This window comes from Mustela lutreola, chromosome 12, assembly GCF_030435805.1.
Source record: "Mustela lutreola isolate mMusLut2 chromosome 12, mMusLut2.pri, whole genome shotgun sequence".
NCBI lineage: Eukaryota > Metazoa > Chordata > Mammalia > Carnivora > Mustelidae > Mustela > Mustela lutreola.
The window spans coordinates 13510425-13530794 of record NC_081301.1 but is presented as its reverse complement, the minus strand read 5'-3'; the positions used below and the strand labels follow the sequence as shown (position 1 = coordinate 13530794).

Below are 20370 nucleotides of genomic sequence, written 5' to 3'. Positions count from 1 at the left end.
CACCTCACCCTTGCTGGCACAATTAAGGCATATTTGACACATGGGCTGTTTTTGCCAAGGGAGTCCCTACAATGTGAGCTCGGTCATTAACAAAAATAAATTCTTAGCTCCTGGAAGTGGAAAATATTATTACCTACAAGGCACATTGTAAACCTTATGTCATTTCACCCAAGTGGTAAAATGCAGCTTTTTCAAGACGGGAATGCATTTTAGTCACCATCAGTACTATATCCAGAGTTTATCTTCATGTTTTCTTGTGAGATTTCGGTGCACCTTGTTAAACTCTACCTAAGAAACTCCAGCCGCATCCCACATTGGTCTTAGAAAATTAAACCTCACAAGCAACGTACTGGTGTAATGATGTGGAAGAAGGATGTGTGTGGACTGAGAGGAAGTGGGGTTTGGTCTCCAACTCTGCCCTTTACTAGGCTGGAAAAATGGCTTGACTCTTCCAAGTTTCAATGTCCTCATCCTTAAAGTGAGGTTCATAAGAATCCCTGCACCTTGTGAGGTCCTCGAGACATTAAATGGGAATCTAGATGAAAATTCATGAGGTCTAAAGTGCTTACAAAATGTCATTTAAAAATGAACGTCCTATTGCAAGTCTTCTTTTCCAAAGTTCAGATGGGCTCAGAGACCTGGTGAGGGCTAGAGGAAAGGTCTCTTGATTCCCACTCGGTTTCTCTTCCCTGGGTTGCAAGCATTAAGGTTTGCCTTCCAGGGGAGCAACTCCTGGCAAGAGCACGTCGCTGGGGGAAAGGACTGAGTGCTGGGAGGGAGGGGCAGGGAGGAGTGGGATCCCCATGAAGGCAAGGAATGGACACCGGGAGGGGAGATAACCAGTGCAGAGGCTCCTACCTTCCCAGTTTGCTGAAGGCTCTGACATTAGGTCTTCCCAGGTCTCCGTCGCTGCTTCTATCCACCTTTCAATTTATTTGCCTGACTGTGCGTTTGAAGCAGCCCTAGCATAAAATAACATGCTTTTTTGTTTTTTGCACATTTTGAAAGCAAAGTCAGGGTTTAACGATCAATATTCTGTTCCTTGGTATTTTCTTTCAAGCAAAGGCCACGTTATTGTAAGATACTACGTTTCAATGGGGCTATTCTTTCGTCCCCAGCAAACATTCCTGAGTGGCAGGTTTTGGGAGGCGCTCCAATTTTTATTGCTTCTGGTGTCTGATAACCTTGGCAGGAGTACTTGTGTCCATGCCCCCCAAGGCCACAGTATTTCAGAAAGTTACAGTTCTTAAAATCGTTCTTTAATAAAAGCAAGTGCCACTAATCCTAAGTAAAGCGAGCTTTCCAAATAAGACCAGCTGTGAATGTTTAAAAAAAGAAAGAAAGGAAAGGAAGACACTTCAACAACAGGAGTCCACAGTGAAAACTGTGCATGGTTAAACCTCTTCAGGCGTTTTCACATTCATTTAAAAAGATGTCTTCAGCAAACTTATCCAATTTCTCCACGAATTCTGAGCACAAGGGGCACGTGGTGTTTGTAGGCCAATATTCAATCCAGGTTGAGGAATCTAAAGGGTAGATGTACCTGCCAAGAAAAAACGACAGTGAAATGGCTGTGGTGATGGCCACAGACAGAGAAGAGCTGAATTCCACAGAGCTCAGCCTGCTCAGGCTGTCCAGGCCCCAGGAGGCCATGCTGTCAGCCAGGCTCTGCTGCACGGGCCTCCCCCTGGGAAGGACCACAAACCCCCAAATCTCAGGAAGCCACTTGAGGGCTCCCACGATTAAAGGCAGGAATAGTATCTATTTCAAGAACTATTATTTATTTTTAAAAATATTTATTTATTTATTTATTTGACAGAGAGCAAGAGAATACAAGCAGGCAGAGCAGCAGAGGGAGAGGGAGAAGCAGTCTCCCCACCCAGCAGGGAGCCTGAAGCAGGCCCAACCCTAAGGACCTGGGACCAACCAACTGAGCACCCAGGTGCCCCTCAAGATCTATTTTTTAAAAAGAGACAATAAAATGAGTATTTAAACATTTCTCTCGTTACAAAGAGAACAGTCTGAGAACTTACGGAGGGGCAGTAAGTAACCCCCCTTATTATTGGGTGAGCACCTTCAGAGGCACCCTCAGACCTGGGTCCTCACTTGGTTTATCGGTCAGCGAGGGATCAGTTGCCCTCATGGTTTTTACGTGGCTCTTTGTTTTAAATTCCCATTGTTTCACTGATTCTTGGCCTTATGGCTAAGATCAAGTGTAAATTGACATTATTGCGTTTAGGCTTCTAATGGTTTGTTGGTTAATAGCCTGACACATAAGAAACGTGTAGTTAAGAATAAAAGACACCTAGTTTTGAAGGAAAGATCAGGAACTCCAAAATGACTTACCTGAAACTGAAATTATATTTTATCTGGAGGGCTTCTTTACCCATAATTAAATACTGTCTTCCTTTCTCCAGATCAGCGTTGGTACACGTGGCCTTTTTAATGAAGGTGACTTCAGAGTCCTTCTCTGCAACAGCTTCACCTGAGAGGCACACAGGTAAGATTATCACATTCATGTTACCGTGTCACGAGCATAAACTCTTAACAATTCCAGTTCCTCATGGCTAATTACTGAGTATAAATGTAATATAAGTGGCTATTGGAGAGTGACAATGTCCATATGGTTAAGGGTCTGGAATCAGGCTCTCGGTCATTTGCCAGCTGTGTGGCCCTGGACAAATGAGGCTCAGACCCATCCTTCTTTAGAACCAGGAATGAAAAGAACTTCTCTATGGTTGAACAACATTAATCTCCACTTGTTATATAGTAAAATCAAAAAGTATTTGGCAGCTGGCAATGGATAGTTTTGTAGAGAAGTACAAGACGTGTGAAAGACTCTGGAGGGTTTGAAAGAGGATAACTTTGCGATTCTCAAAGAACTCAGGGTAGTCAAGAAGGTGGCTCCCTTACATGGGATGCATTCCTTCCCATGCTGTCCTGTTGCATTTCTACCCATCTGGAAACACATCTTCAATTCTCGAGGTATCCAGTATATACTCCTGGGTGTTCTTTGTCATAAATATCTCTCTGTCTCCTCCACTCCCCTTATACTTGAATTTCTATCACAATGTTTTATTCCATTTATCTGTCTTCAGCTAGGCAGGAAACTTCTTGAGGCAGGGACTGGGTCTGACTCGTTGCTATAGATTCAGGACTGATGATCAGTTATTTGACTCGAACAGAGTGATCCTAATTATTGAATCCTGAAAAAGTTCTGGACATATGCTTCATAGTAACTGCATATATGGTAAGCTTTAATTAGTGATATTTAATAAGCATGCACACATCAGTTGCAGCTGGTTTTCTTACACTCTCCTGATGACCTTCAGGACATGACTTCCCCTGGCAGCAATATCTAAGCAGCATTCCCAGCACTGTTTACCAGTTCAGCCCCTGTCATGGTAAGAAGTGTGGCTGCCCAGGCCTTATCATTATTTTAAAAAACGTTTTGTTATAAAATGTCTCAAGTAGGGGCGCCTGGGTGGCTCAGTGGGTTATGCCGCTGCCTTCAGCTTGGGTCGTGATCTCAGGGTCCTGGGATCGAGTCCTGCTTCCTCCTCTCTCTCTGCCTGCCTCTCTGCCTACTTGTGATCTCTCTCTGTCAAATAAATAAATAAAAAATATTTAAAAAAATGTCTCAAGTATATCCAGAAGAGGGAATAATTAATTAACCTCAGCTGTCACAATCATTAATCTTTTTTTCCCCCATTTATATTGTCACTCAGAACACCCTGTATTTTAAGGGAAACACCAGTTTATCATTATCCTTGAACTGCCTATTTGCCCTCTATTCTAAATAGCCTAGCTTTTAGCTTGGCTTATTGTTCATGTGCAGCAATTTTTGGGTAAGTGGTAAATGTGTGGTGTTCTGATAGTTATATAAATTTGAAGTGTATACAATTAAAAAAGGAACACCTGGAATGAAGAGGTAATAAAGTATACAAACATTTCTAACATTTCCTTTTAAATGTCATAAATCTGAATGGACAGGAGAACAAAGAAGAAGTGATATTGATAAAGAACTACAGCTTAGGAATCATCTCATGCTGCCCAACATTCAGAACAGCCTGGGATGTCTTCTGATACTATGTAAGAATTAGGAGAAAATAAGACAAATAACTTGTATTTCTGGAATGAAGAATACTTGATTATTTCAGTAAAAATAGGAATGGTTTATTCTTACTTATAATGTGAAAGCTGGGTGCAAATGGCATTCAAAGTTAGATGGCAAAAAGATCAGAGTGCTAAACACATATTTTCATCAGAATGACAACTATGATTCAGAAAATTTGTGATCATCAATGAGAAAAAAACAGGTTAACACCACAAATCAATTTCAAGCAGTAAAACATTTGAAAATAATAAAAACCAGAAACACATTTTTATGAGAGTATCGATCAAGCCAATCAAGATTTGGAAAGTATTATTAGTCTATGGCTAAAAATGATGAAGCATTTTCATACTTGAAAGACTTGATAGAATTTCAAAAGAGAAGAAAATTAATATAAACATAAAGTTGCAATTTAGGTTTACACTCCTACTTATTGCAAAATTTATACCTAGTGAAATGAGAATACAACTTTTTGGTATATGTGCTGCTGAAGCGAGCACTGAGAACACAACTTTTTGGAAAATATAAATAAGGTGATAAAAGTTCAACCATTATTGAAAAAAATCAATGAATATAAAAAGTGTTTAAAATAATGTAAAATAAAAAATTGGGGACTTTGAAGACCATTTAATGGGTTTTGCTGATTTCAAGGTACTGGAAAGAACAACTGAACAACATATCAAGCTGTTGGAGAGAAAAGGAGTCAATGAGGAATACTTATGTGAACACTGTATTGGTACAAACAGATTGCCAGGGAAGAGTCCAGTTTCAGCAAAAGTTCTGAAGTTCCCAGCTGTTCAATTAGGCGTTGACTGAATTACCTATCAAGCAGGTATCAAGTGTCTCTGGATACCACAAAGATAGGAGCCAAGCCAGATCATTTCACTGTAACTACTTCTTTGTAAGTTTAGTGTTCTGTGTATCTAGGCAGAATTAAGTAATAATAGGAAAAGCTTTAAAAATTTCAATAATGAAAAAATTGCAATAATGAAAATTGGAAAAATATTGGAATTTGGACAGGCAGCTGGTAGTGCTAGAATCACAAAGACAGTTTGGAAATCATGTCAAGCCTGATTGGTTCACTTTGATAGATATTGTGGTATAGAGGCAAATATTTACAAAGTGGATAGATATGCTTTTTGGTGACTTGCTCATGATAGTCATACAGTCTTCAGATGTTCAATAAAATATATATCAACTTTAATAAGCTCACAGATTAGAGAATAAATAGTGAAGTTGTATAAAAATAAAGGAAACTATGAAAGTGGAACAAGCTTTTAGCAAGATAAAAATGATTATAAATTTGATATAAAACAAAATCAAACCACTTAAGGGTTATATGAAAATATTTTTGTTTTAATGGCAAAAGTAAAAAATAGGATGAACTTTTAAGTTTTTTAAAAAAATTGTGAATCCTAAAACTTTGTCTATGATGTTTGTAAAACTCTCAGGGTTAAAGGGGAATAAAAATAAGAAAGGAAAACCAAATATTCAATAAATTTTCAAATTTCAAAAATTCAATAAATTGTTGTCATGACTTAGCTGATAAATAGAGATACACTGAATACATAAAAATGTCATACAGTTCCGGAGGACTAGAAACATTTTGAATGCAATTACTACCAATTGAATAGAAGCTGAGAGAGACTTCAGGACCACAGATAGTACCTTTGCTATTAGGAGGTATTACTTATTGAGATTATAGGTTTTGTAAAGACTATCAATTCGATAAAGATATAGTTGGAGGTTTGATGTGGTTCCTTATTGTCAAATCAGAGCTCAGACAGGGGCAATCCTGTAGTGAGTCAAGCAAAATAAGACTGACAATGTCTAAAACTAAAACTTATTTGGAATTATTAGAATTATTTAATGAACCATTTGTGTGACTATATAATTTTACAAGAAGTTTTATAATATTTATAACTTAGTTTAATTAGAGAATAAAAGGGAACAATTTTAAAATGTTTTATATTTTTTTTACATGTGAATTCATTTTATTGTATTAGTTATTAAATGTCTCATTTATCCTCACATGGCATCTAACCCACAGCTTTGTACTTCATTGACACTCTTAACTGGTTTCCCTGTTTCTACTCTCGATCACTCCCACAAAAGAAGCCAGAATGATCTTTTAAAACCATAAATCAAATCATCTTGTTTGCCTACCTCAAACCTTTTGTTAGCTTCCCTTTGGACTTCTAGAATAAAATCTAAATATCTTGTCATGTGTTATAAATGCTTGTATGACCCAGCTCCTGCCTACCTCTCAGCTTCACCTCACACTAGTGTCTTCCTGCCTCTGACCCCTGCTGGGGTTCTTCTGCTCCCTGATGGTGCCAGGTTACTTGCTATCTCAGGGCGGTTGTATATTTGTTTCGCTCTTCACTACACCCCTTTAAGAATGGCTAACTCCTAATATCACTCCCAAAAGACGCCATCTGTTATCACACTGAAGGAGTTTCCCACATTAATTACATGTCTCAGATATAGTACTTGTTATGATTTAGAATTATTTGTTCATTGTCTGTCTTTCTTTCTTTCTTTCTTTCTTTCTGTCTCTCTTTCTTTCTGAACATGTCTCCTTGAACAGAATATAAATGTTAATAAGGCAAGAACTCTGGCTGTGTTATACGAGTTGTATCCTCTGTGTCTAATACAATGCCTAGTCTATCAATATAACGCCTCATTAATGGCACATAGTAAGTACTAAATATTTGTTGAGTGAAAGAATGAATGAAAGAATGCTCACCAGCTTTGTAGATATCCAGGAGGGTTGCAGTGTACTTAATGAAGATATTTTCTTCAGTGATAGAAGTGAGACGAACTTTATAAACTGGTAGGAGAAACAACACAAGAATTCATGCTTAATATCGCTAATGCCATGTCCAGTAGAAGCCAGAGTTTGTCAAACAAATGAGAAATGAGGCATAGCAAACTCTTATGAGCTCCCTGAGGTAAATCTCATTTCTTCCAAAAAGCCTTCCTAAGTACTCCCAATCTGATTCTACTGATCATGACTAATGGTTTATTCTGCTAAGAATCATTAGCCCTAGCCACTGTTGTAGAACAGGAGGATTAGGATAAGAGCAGCATTAAATTAAAAGAGAGAAGCACACTAAACAAACAAGATATGTCTTTGTTAAATGTAAAGTTCAGATTTTGATCCTTTAAGATTAGTGGAGTCATGCCCATGGGGAATGTGGAAGGGCCCCTTCCTTTTCCATTTGTCCACAGAGGGGCCTTTATCTATCATTCAAGCCTGTCCTGTGGGCCTCCTGTTCCCTTGCCTGGATTGTTTGGATACCTCCAATGGCTCTGATCTTTGGATTTTGATAGGATTTGGTTTTCTGACTCATCTTTGCTGGGATTGGTAGCTATCTGACACGAGACATTCTTTATCCTGTTTTCTCTTCATTCAGGCATCAATTTTTAACCCATGGTATTTGATCTCAGGTTTGGAATGAGCCGCTTGAAGGGACCGATCCCTTCTATGTATCTGAGAAAAGATCCTTTCATTTTTGCTTTGGTAGAGTTGAAGTGAATGACCCAAAAGGTTTGCCCGTTTTTGAGATTCCAGCTAGCTAGATGAATGAATGAGCTCACTGTGCCAGAACCAAAGGCCAACTGAATTAGTAGCTTAAAACAAATTTTGAAATATCCTGAATTTGGGATGCCTGAATGGCTTCATCGGATAAGCATCTGCCTCTGGCTAAGGTCATGATCTCAGGGTTGTGGAATCAAGCCCCACACTGGGTTCCCTGCTCAGCAGGGAGTCAGCTTCTCCCTCTGCCTCTGCTACTCCCACAACAATACCCCACCCCTACCCATGCTCTCTCTTTTGCTCACTTTCTCAAATGCATAAGTAAAATCTTTTTAAAAAGATTTTATTTATTTATTTGACAGAAAGAAAGATCACAAGTAGGTAGAGAGGCAGGCAGAGAGAGAGAGAGAGAGAGAGGGTGAAGAAGGCTCCCCACTGAGCAGAAAGCCGAATGTGGGGCTCAATCCCAGGACTCTGAGACCATGACCTGAGCTGAAGGCAGAGGCTCAACCCACTGAGCCACCCAGGCACCCCAGTAAAATCTTTTTTTAAAAAATCAAGATGAAGAAGGGCCATCTGTACTCCAATGTTTATAGCAGCAATGGCCACGGTTGCCAAATTGTGGAAAGAACCAAGATGTCCTTCAACAGACGAATGGATAAGGAAGATGTGGTCCATATACACTATGGAGTATTATGCCTCCATCAGAAAGGATGAATACCCAACTTTTGTAGCAACATGGACGGGACTAGAGGAGATTATGCTGAGTGAAATAAGTCAAGCAGAGAGAGTCAATTATCATATGGTTTCACTTATTTGTGGAGCATAACAAATAGCATGGTGGACATGGGGAGTTAGGAGAAGGGAGTTGGGGGGAATTGGAAGGGGAGGTGAACCATGAGACTATGGACTCTGATAAACAATCTGAGGGGTTTTAAGTGGTGGTGGGGGTGGGAGGTTAGGGGAACAAGGTGGTGGGTATTAGAGAGGGCACAGATTGCATGGAGCACTGGGTGTGGTACAAAAACAATGAATACTGTTATGCTGAAAATAAATAAAAAATAAATTTACAAAAATACACAAAAAAATCAAGATGAATTCTATGGAAAGAAAGACTATAAATCATCCCCAATTTATTCTGATGGCTGTATTTCCAGTAAGCGAGATCAGTGTAATATAATGGAAATAATACTGAAGAGCAGGATGCATCCTAGTTTTACTACTTAATTCCTACATGACTTTGAACAAATTATTCAATCTCCCTGAAACTTAGTTTATTCACTGGCAAAATACAGATAATTCTCTGTTACCTCAAACAGGTCTTATGGGACTCCAATGAGAAACGATATAAGAAAGCAGTCAGTAAACACACAGTGCTGAATTAACTGTACTGAGATAATATCCCCCCCACACACATTTGAGATAGTGTACAATATGCTCTCTTTCTCTCTTTCAAAAAAAAAAAAAAGAAGCCAGAAATAAACATTAGAAACCAATTTTGATATGGTTTCTCTCATATGTGGAACATAAAAAGTAGGGCAGAGGATCGTAGGGAAAGGGGGGGAAAATAGAATGGGAAGTCATCAGAGAAGGAGGAAAAACCATGAGGGACTCTGAACTCTAGGAAAAAAACTGAGGGTTGCTGGAGGGGTGGTGGCTGGGGGCATGGGGTCACTGGGTGATGGGCATTAAGGAGGGCACATGATGTGATGAGCACTGGGTGTTGTATATGAAACTGATGAATTATTGAGCATTACATCTGAAACCAATGATGTACTATAAGTTGGCTAATTGAATTTAAAATTATATATATATATATATATATATATATATATATATATATATATGGAACTTACACACACACACAAACACACACACACACACACACACACACACACACAGAAATAAAGGAGCTAATTCTCTGAACTTAAGAGAAGACCACAACTGTCCTGGGCATTTGACATAGCTCTGAGCTCTGGACATCCAGAAGGAGATGCTCCTTTTGAAGCAGAACACTGCAATTCTGTATATATTTTAAATGATTTAGTATTGATATTTTTACCTTGTCTTTGAAGGGAGTTTGAAAAAATAATTCTAAGCCCCCAAACCATCTTTGTGTCTGCCTCTGACTGGAAGAATAGTGAAATCTTATACCTTCAGGGCTTCTCAAAAGTTCTCTCTGTTTAATTTGATGGGATCTAATAGCGCAAAGTATCCTGGCTGGGTGTGTACGTCACTCCTGTCGTTTTAAATGAAAGTTACATTTCTTTACTGAAGGATAGATAATTTTGCAGGTTAATGCTGAAAATTGACATTTTCCTTCAAGGGAACATAGAATGTAGTATCCAAATAGTCACTATAAAAAGTTGTTGCTCTCTAATGGATCATATATTCATAAAACTTTGTTTAACGGAACTCTATACAAAACTTTGAACTTACCATAGGCAATGTCTGGTTTACATGCTGCTTCTTTTCTAGTATCTGGAGAGATTGTCAGATCCAATTCTGCCTGCATTTGTCCACAGTCAGCTGGATTTTGTGAAAAATGGTAAAAGTTAGGTTAACGTAAAGAGGCAGGCACTCCCTTTGGCAGTAAACACAGTTTTCACAAGCCCTGGCAATCCAGTATAATCTTATAAATACCATTTTTTCCCTTTTCCATAAAGTGAGACATTATATAAAGCAAAACCAAAATGAAATAAACAAAAACAAAATCTGGGACATGAGGCTTAGAATGGGTAGTCACTCCAAATTCAATTCAGTTCTTTTGAAATGTATATGCTTTCATTAAAGAAAGGAGGAAATTTTCCCATTTTGAGTATAATTAAAAGTCTCTTGAAGGAACCAAAATGATAACTGGACTGATTTAGAGCTATAAAATGGTACAATAAGTACCTCTTATAGATATTAAATTTTTTGAAAAACAAAATAAATCCCAAACCAACCCAGACCCTCATGGAGTCAGTTGATGATTATTGAGTTTTGGGTCCTTTCCTTGACCAAGGGAAAGGATTTACAGAAGACTGAAGGGAACTGGACAATAAACAGAGATGTCACTGAGTGTTAAGGAAAAAGAAAAAGAATAGGGCTAGTGGCTCAGTCCTGAGCCTCTGTTCTCTTAAGCTGTGGTCCTATTTCATTAAAAAGACAAGGTGAAAAGCATCCTGTTATTCCTCTGATATCCAACAAATTGTCTAGCAGGTGTTTCTCCATATCTGTACAGTAGAAACTACCAGGGTGTTCAGAAGTTGTTGAAAAGTAGTTTTACAGTATTCAATCAACCAGCTTTCAGTCAGCTGAGATGTCTACTTCTGAGGTACAAGTTTGTCAAATAGCTTCTGCCAGATTAGTCCTGAATTATGAGTACTGCTTTAAACAAGCATGCAGTCTGAACATGTTAAATGAAGTTTACCTTCTACGCATTTGCACGTTACTCCTTCACAGACTTGCTGAAGGTTGGCATGGGATGGACTATAAAACATGGTGCATTGTTTATCTGTGGCAATGAAAGCATAGTTAGGAGAGGTGACTTGATTAACACACAACACATTTATGGATCAGTGAGCCTCTCCCATGGGGTTTTGGAGATGACTTATTCCAAAATTTCTTTTTGTAACTTAGATGCAAGGAGATTAAACTATGCATTGTCTCTCCTGACGCATGTCCCTTTACTCTCCTTCAAAATGATTTCCCCTTCTGTGCTTGAAATTTTACTGTTCAATATTATTTCTTAGAATTAAAATATTTGACACTTCCATGAATGAGAGGAAGTAAATTTTGTTACACAAAGGTCTGCAGAAAGAGCTGTAATTGTTTAGGAGAATAGAAGAAGAGGGGCCAAGTATGTTCCATGTGATTTTGGAAGATAAAACTAGAATGAATGGGTGTGAGACTTTGGTTCATTCTTAGAATTTTTTAAACAAGTAGAACTGCCTAAAATGGAGTTGTCTGTCTTGTGAACCAAAGAGCTCTCTGATTACTTAGTATTCGCAGAAAAAGCTCAGTGATCAAATGTAGGATCATTGATTCAACATTTATTAAACAAGTCATATACCCAACACTGTGTTGATTCTGGGAGGATTAAAGAAATAGGGGGTACATGAGCTTCTCAAAAAAGGAGAGATGCAATGGATACTGTAATGAAGGCAAAGTAGTTCTCCGAAGAAATTTTAGAGTATAGTTGATTACCTGGTCTGTGGTATTCATACACCGTGAAAGTAGCAGGACTCAGAAACCCAACTTGAAAAAGTTCAAATATCCGGAATCGAACACAAAGGAACTCATCAGAAGGAATCTGACAATTACAAGGTTTGAGCAAATTATGGGAGAAGAAACTCAACATTTTGGCCTGAAAATTTTGAATAGTGGTTGGAAATGGGGATTGATGGGAGGTGGAACTTACCGAATTCAGTTGCAGAATAATATGTCCATCTTTGATTTGATAATCAGTTAGTAGCTGATCTACCCCTTCCACAAGCTGGGAGAGGAAAGAGAAAGTTTGGATTTAATTTCATGATTTTTTTTTTAAGTTGATCATTTTGTTTAAATGCATTCACCCCATATTGGGATGTTAGACGTGGGGAAGTAATCCACTATTCAAAAAAGTTGAAGAGCAGCTCCTCCTCTTGAAAAAGTCTGAACATGTAATCCTATGCATTTACATTTTGTTCAGACCATGCAAGTATATGCACCCACTTTACTTTGGAAAATTAAAACTTAGGTAGATTATTGATTTGGAAAGAATATTCTAGGTGATTTTATGAAAGTGATATATTAAAATACATTATATTTTATTATATATATTATACACAGAATTGTATATATAATTTAATAAATTATAAAATATGTTAAAATGAAAGGAAATAGCTTTATCTGTAAAAGAGTGTAATAAAGAAAACCAAGCATCCATAATAATATGTAAAAGAGAACATTTACAACTCTTAAATCTTCTGCGTTTGCATTGATTCCGGTAGGCAAAGAGATATCCATCACTGCATGGGAAGACCCAGATGATGATTCTTCTTTGCTGGGCTTGTAGCTAAAATAAATGAGAGATCGGAAATGGAATAAATAAGTGGACAAGATTCTTTAGGTTTTAATTTTTTTTTAATTTTTTATTTTTTATAAACATATATTTTTATTAGGTTTTAATTTTTAATTTGTGTCTGCCCTTACTTGCCTCACTATAATACAGGCATTGCAACCTCTAAATGTTAGTGTTGTAAGAGATCTTAGAGTTATCTATTCTAACTTTTTGCTCACTTGACCAATACTTTATTTAGAGAGTGAGCGTGAGCAGAGGGCGAAGGAGTGAGAGAACCCCGAGCATACTCTGCACTGAGTATGGAGGCCAATGCGGGGCTCTATCTCACTACCCTAAGGTCATGACCCTGAGATCATGACCTGAGCCAAAACCAAGAGTCAGACCCTTAACCAAATGTGCCACCCAGGCACCTCTTGACTGATACTTTATTTATTTATTTATTTATTTTGAGTCCCCAGTACATTTTATTTTATTTTTTTTAAAGATTTATTTATTTATTTATTTATTTATTTTAATTTTTTTAATTAATTTTTTATTTTTTATAGACATATATTTTTATCCCCCGGGGTACAGGTCTGTGAATCACCAGGTTTACACACTTCACAGCATTCACCAAAGCACATACCCTCCCCAATGTCCATAATCCCACCCCCTTCAAGCAGAGAAAGACACCTATCATATGATCTCCCTGATATGAGGAAGTGGTGATGCAACATGGGGGCTTAAGTGGGTAGGAGAAGAATAAATGAAACAAGATGGGATTGGGAGGGAGATAAACCGTAAGTGACTCTTAATCTCTATTTTTTTTTTTAAGACTTTATTTATTTATTTGACAGAGAGAAAGCAAGGTCAGGAACCCAAGCAGGGGAAGTGAGAGAGGGAAAGCAGTCTTCCCACCAAGCAGGGAGACAGACGTGGGGCTTGATCCCAGAATGCTGAGATCATGACCAGAGCTGAAGGTGTACACTTAACTGAGCCACCCAGGTGTCCCTTGACCAATACTTTAAATGGACCTGTAGAGGTTATTCAGCCCAAGCTTTTAACAAAGTAGTTGAGGAAACTGAGGATGACAGTAAGGTACTTGTCAAGGCCACATGACTAGTTCACCTCAGAGCTGCATAAATCTCTTGATTCTCATTCCAGTTCTTTTTCTAATGCAGCACACTTGAAAAAGAAAATTTGTTCTATATTCAAAAGCGACTCAATAAGCATGTTTAGGAAAAAGCTTGAAGGAAATACCCGAAAATGTTAGCAGCTACTCTCTTCGTAAGTGATTTATCTCTTTTCTTTTCCATGCTTTTCTATACTTTCTAAATTTTCCACAATAGATACTTTATTTAAAAAAAAAATGTTTTAAGGACTATCCTCCATCTAGGAATAGTGCTCAGGAGGAAGCTAAGGAAAAAGGCAAAGGCGGTAAAATGAGAGATTTGGTGTGTTTTTGTTTTTGTTTTTTTCTGATAAGAGCAGAAAAAAAAAAAAAAAAAGCCAGTGAACAGGGGAATCAGGAAAATTGAGTTTTACCCCAGTTCTGCTGAGACATTTCTACCTATTGTTTTCCCTTTCTGGAGTTCATTTTCTTGGTAAAATAAACTGTGAAGAAGTATAAACTTGTGTTTCAAGTCTACCTTTATAATTCTGAGGCTTTGTTTTAAGAGACAGAGGTTAGTGCTGCCATTAAGTGGAATTAGAAGATTTAAAAGGGGTAAGCTGGCAGGTCAGGGGCTGAAGACCAGAGATGGGGGCAGAGCGAGGGCGGTTCTGCAAAGCTTGAGTTTCAGGTTCCAGCTTCATCTCAAGATGCTTGAGAGAAGGCTGGACATTTGAGAGTGGAGCCTGGAAGATGTTACGATTAAAGGAAGAAACTGGGGAGACAGCTTCATAGTGGGAAGATAAACTGATTTCACCTGAAGGAATGAGAATTAGTTAAATGGGAGCTTTTATGTGAGTTATTGAGGTGGCAGGGGATCTCTTTTTCCCAATCATACCTATTGGGGCAGACCCTATTAGATGTTTTGTTTGTACTAGTTACTGTAATAATTAAAGATATCATAAAATCTCTGGTTTACAAAAATTTAGTCCCATTCTTCACAAAATTAACAATTAACAACAGACTATAAGACAAACTGGAACTGTAAAATGACATCTGGACATCTCCCTAATTGAATGGGTGAGTATCACCAGGAGCAGAGAACTCTTGCTCACAGATGCAAATACTCTGTCAACAGAATGGAAAAAGGCCTCCTGAGTGGAGAATGTCTATGAAAAGTTGCTGGAGCCTTGATGACTGGTTGCCATGGTGACTGTTTCAACCACGGAACAGAAATGTTCCTTTCGAGAAGCCCTTTGCCTGCTGCCAAAGACAGCAATCTTCCCCAAAGGCATTTTGTTCAGAGAGAAGGAGAGAAATGAAATCCTTTTTTCTTTTCTTACAGATACAACAGAGAGGTTGTAAAAAGCTAACTACAGGAAAGAGACCCCCTGAATACAGAAACTGTATGCAGGCATTTTTTTTTAAGTCAGGAGAGAGAATATTTGAAGGCAAAGATTTTTTCACATGAATAAGTACTACACAGTTACTTTTGGACTTTATCCAACCTACTTTAACTTCACAGAGCCAAAGCATATTCTACCTGGCTTTTTTGAACATTCTGTTCCCAACTGGTAAAAGCCAAAAAAATTAGAAAATTCAATATTACATCTCTATATTAACAATCTGGAATTAGGCCTCCTGTCAATGAATTTAAATGAATGAGTTTTTGATAAGAGCCTTTTTATGTATCGCAGAGTTGTAGGACATAAGAACTGAAAGACACTTGGAGAACAGATAGTTTAGTATCCCTGCATTACAGAAGAGGCCCAGAGAAGCAAGCCGATTTGTCACAGGTCACTTGAGTACTTCATGGTAGAGGCTATCCCCCAGGGGTCCCACTGATCCATCAGAGCCCTCCTTTGTGCCCACTGTAGGGTCCCATGCAGGATTCTGGCACCGCCTTCAACAAGTCTGCTCACATTTCCCTGTGACCAGTGTTTGGAATTTAAACACAACTGTGATCATGCCTCCTCCTCCAGAAGAGAGGTACCCAAGTGCAGAAATGGCAGTTAGGAGGGTGGGAAAGGGAAACCTTAGCGGGAAGACATGAAGGAATGAGGAAGGGTGCTTGAGAGCGAACAGAGGGCAGAGACTGGCCAAGGACGGAAGGAGGTATTGTGAGCAGGCTGGCCAGTGCGGGAATCCTGAAAAAGGAGAGACTGGACAAGGATGGGAAATGGCTGGGAAGGAGGTGGTGAGAAGCAGTGTGCTGTTCATTGAGGTCAGTGGTCTTAGGTTATACTGACTAAAGAGGTGGTTTAGATCCTGACCTGAGTGTCAAGGTCTGGGGCTCGAGGCCCTGCCTCTACCTCCAACTCCGTGAGAACTCAGCAGGTCACCTCACCTCTTTGTGTTTCAGCTTCTGGGTTCATTGTGTCATCCCCCCAAATCCTTTTCTGCTCTAATCTATTATACAGCTCTGCGGAATTTCTAAGTGCTTTGGCATCATCTGTGATTACATGCAAAATCAGCAGAATACCAACCACAGAAATCAGTTGTTGAGATTTCTGTGAAGAGTTAAGGAAACAGCACAACAGGAGGTACTGAGGGGTTATGAAAAGAAGAGGGAAGAGGTCTGTGTTCTAATCATGGGTCCACCACTGCTTTACTCTGTGTGATCACTAAGGTATGTGTACATAATTTCAAAAACCTATGCTTTAAAAAAAAAAAGATTTATTTATTTATTTGAGGGGGGGGAGCACTAGCAGGGGGAGGAGGGGCAAAAGGAGGAGAAGGGGAAAGGGGAAGGCGAGCAGAGGCAGAGGGAGAAGCAGACACCTCTCTGAGCAGGGAGCCCAACGTGGGGTTTGATCCCCAGACCCTGGTTCTCAAGGCTGGCTACCATCAGAATAACCTCTAGGGGTAAGGCCTGAGTTTTAGATAGTTCTAAAAGCCCTCCAGCTGACTTCCATGTGCAGCCTGAATCTCAATTCACTCTGAATCTCAATTCACCACTGGCTAATAAGGGCTAGGGATTTTGCTGAGTGAATATGATTTTTCTAAGTAGGAGAGTAGAAGCTGCTTATAAGAAAGTCTTTTTCTTTTTCTTTTCCTAATACTTCAATCTCCTCTCTACCTTTCTGGAAGATAGAAAGAAGATAATATTATAGTGTTTGAATAAAAAGGCCAAAAATGGGAGGCCAAAAACTATGAGTAAAAACAAAGTAGTTTTACAAAGTAGCTATCTAAGAACACCCATTACGTCTTGCACTTTAAAAAGCACACAATTGGGGCGCCTGGGTGGCTCAGTGGGTTAAAGCCTCTGCCTTCAGCTCAGGTTATGATCCCAGGGTCCTGGGATCAAGTCCCTCATCCAGTTCTCTGCTCAGCAGGGAGCTTGCTTCCTCCTCTCTCTCTCTCTGCCTTTCTGTCTGCTTACTTGTGATCTCCATCTGTCAAATAAATAAATAATTTTTTTAAAAAGTGCACAATTTTGCGTCTTCCAGCCATCTTAAAATTCAAGAAGGTGTAAAGACATAATAGAATGGCACAACCCAGACCCTGAAGTCTTCGCTCCCCTTTGTGAAAACAGGCTTACCTGGCACAGGCTATGATTCGCTTATAATCCGAGTCACCATAGCCTCTGTAGCTGGATGCTAGCACACAGGACAAACAAGCAAACAAAATGACGGTAAACCATTTTTAGCTGTTTTGCACCCGTTAGAACAGAATAATTAGTGAAAAGGTCTCTGAACACAGTTAAAAATGATTTATCACTCGGAAATTGACACTTCTGGTTATTTTAATGGAAATTCATGGCTACTGACAATATTAATAATTATAACAGTTCTTTGCTCTCAAAGAACTTATAATTTAAGGAAGGAGTTATTTAAGGTAGCATGTTTGGAGAAGGTTGTAGGGAGAAAGAGCTGATGCCTGGATTCACTGGTTGCTAGAAATCCCCTATCCCTTGTAGGGATAGGTCTTTGAGCCACACATCAAAGTTCTCAGGGCAGAAGAAAGCACACCCTCTGATCCTGGGGCCATGGTTAGAGAAGGACTACAGGGATCAAAAGGACTTGCTTTTGAAATGGAGGGGAGAACCAACCCGCCAGAAGAGGGAGATGAAGACCACAGGAAGGAAAAAAGGGAGGGGCACAAAATTACAGTGTAAATCATGCTGTTTTACCTTCCATGTCTTGGATTTCAATTTTCAAGTGAAAGCTGCAAATTTCATCAGAGGTGCCAGTTTTTTGAACCACAGTTGTTACCTGCATCAGGATGAGTGAGCAAGAATATTCTATTTATAACGGGACAGTGGGAAGGCATTGTGGCAGTACTGTTTTCCTGCAGATGGGATGCTTGAAGTATCATTTCCACAATCCAGTGCAAATTGGGTGCAGTGAAGACTCATTTCACAATAGCCAGACTTCCAGCAAACCCCACAATTTGAAACATAGCTGACTAGTCCAAGTAGGGGAAAAAAAATGATATCTAGCCTGGCAGAATCTTGCCAAATCCCATGCAGTCAAATCTGAGCACCTGACTGTACAGAAAAGTTCCTAAGCCTCTCACCTTTGAATCTGTACAATAAGTTTTATGCATAACACTACAAGGCTAGGAAGTGTGGTTTTCTCTCAGCTCCCACACCACCCACGGTAAACAACAAATTATAGGTGTGCATAGGACAGGGGTGCTACCCGAGGTAGGTATGTTGAGAGCAACTAGAAGTTACAGAAAAGTGGATAACCACCTCCCTACCAACCCAACCATGCAATCTTATAAAGTCTTTGAAGGGATAAATGTGGAAAAGATAAGAGCGTAATTAAAATCATCAGTAGAATATTAAATTATGCTTAGAATATGTAGTTGATCTTATTTTAGCCATTTGGCAGTACAAGTTTTCTAAGTTGTCTACACAAGTGCACACAGTCTATGGCTAAAATAAAAGAAACTTAAGCCCTTATATATATACATCCATCTTAAATGAAACTGGGTAAACAAGGTGTGACTATGCTACAAATCACAGAAAACATGGATACATACGTGTATGTGTCCACACACATGCACCATATGTACCACACACATATGCACCATATATACAAAGACTATATGCATACAAGGATTAACATAACCATTTGCAAAAAGCAATTGTGAGTACAGCTACCAAGATAGCAAAAAGAATTAAATAAATGAATCCTACTTTAGTCATGGTTACCCAAGCCTAGATTTCTGTAACTTTGTGGCAAAGTCCCTAACTTTCTTTTATGTTACTTGGTCCAAGCAGACACATCATTGTGCATGAAACTGACTCTCAGTGAAATACTTACATGCACTGTGGCCAGCCCATTGCCATATCCAGTACTGACTACGAGGTCATCATTGAGAGACACCTGAAAAGGGGATGAGAAACCATGCTTTCTTTTCTTATTCAATGATGAGGGAGGACAGAACAATGAAAAGAGTTCATGGACACCTGCCAGGTTCCTCTCTCAGAGCTGTTGTGAGATTAAATGGATAAGACAGTGAAAATCCTGTGCACACAGACACAACAAGTACTGGAAATTCCCCTTTCCCCTTTACATGTAAATATGATGTCTGAGGTCTCCTGAGTAAGCCAGTGATACCAACATATCAGAAGTTATTTTTGGTTACACCTTCACTTATATATGGTTATGATAAAACTGGATCTTCATCTCTTTGTAAATGCCTTTCAGTGCCTCATGATGGCTGTCTCCTCCACTTCCCACTGGTCTCTGTTTAACAAAAGACTTGGCACCCCACCCAGACCCCTAGCACCTCACTTAAACCTGCCAAATCCTTAGGTGCTGATGGTCCTTCTCCCCATCTTTCTAGAAGGAGAGTGAAGGAACGAACTGGATGAAGGGATTCTCTTCTTTAAAGGAACTCAATTATATAAATGCCCCTTGATTTGTGGAAAGCATGAGGGAGATCATTTTGTGCAAGAGGCCCAAAGGGTTGGTTCTTTGCTCTCACTAAATCTGTAGCCTGCCATTCCCTTACTTAGCACACTGGTGCAAAAGGGATTTGGTGTCCATGAAAAGTCATCAGCCCTTTTTCTAAATTTTAGTAGATGTACATAAAAAGGCCAACTTCCTTTTTTCCCTGATGGAATATAGTATCATTTATCGAAAAGCCAGCATATCGAGATGCTACATGAGGAATGAGTTCTATGAACCTAAGTGACATATAAGTTTGGGAAATGAACACTGTTGCCCTGCCCTTGTCCCCATGACCCTCCATTGCCCATTCTTACCCAGAGTCACCACATTTAGTCACATATGTATTAAAGATGGGGTATCTTCTATGAAAGAACTTGTTTAACTTCATTTAAGCTACAGTTTCCCACACTTTCTTGATCACCAAACTTATTTTAGGTAACATGTTTCAGGAAATGCTGGCGTAGAGAATTCAAAACTTGGTATTACTAGCCTGGGTTTTCCATAAAGACACTATCATCATGGGCTGAGGTTTAAATTATTTAAAAATAGCAAGGGGCCCCTTACAGCATTACCCCTGCAGAGAAGAATTAATTCCAGCCAAGTCCAGTGGGTCTACCGTGCTGTTCAGGTCAAGACCTCCTCATGAGAGCTTAGACCACTGGCTCAGAATGTCAG

At 39.1% G+C, this 20370-nt stretch overlaps 1 protein-coding gene across 1 annotated transcript in view; it reads right to left on the bottom strand.

Annotated features, from left to right (window-relative positions):
• Window positions 1-1237: 1237 nt before the first annotated feature.
• The window catches only part of C5 (complement C5), a 96509-nt gene continuing 77376 nt past the window's right edge, over window positions 1238-20370 (bottom strand). Inside the window, exons 31-41 of the mRNA XM_059141828.1 lie at window positions 19063-19125; window positions 17922-18003; window positions 17331-17388; window positions 12591-12693; window positions 12058-12132; window positions 11844-11949; window positions 11068-11151; window positions 10095-10184; window positions 6864-6947; window positions 2347-2485; window positions 1238-1543 (exon numbers count right to left, since the gene is read on the bottom strand). Coding sequence (XP_058997811.1) covers window positions 1405-1543; window positions 2347-2485; window positions 6864-6947; window positions 10095-10184; window positions 11068-11151; window positions 11844-11949; window positions 12058-12132; window positions 12591-12693; window positions 17331-17388; window positions 17922-18003; window positions 19063-19125 — 1023 coding nt within the window. The 3' untranslated portion in view covers window positions 1238-1404. The remainder of the gene's footprint in view (window positions 1544-2346; window positions 2486-6863; window positions 6948-10094; window positions 10185-11067; window positions 11152-11843; window positions 11950-12057; window positions 12133-12590; window positions 12694-17330; window positions 17389-17921; window positions 18004-19062; window positions 19126-20370) is intronic.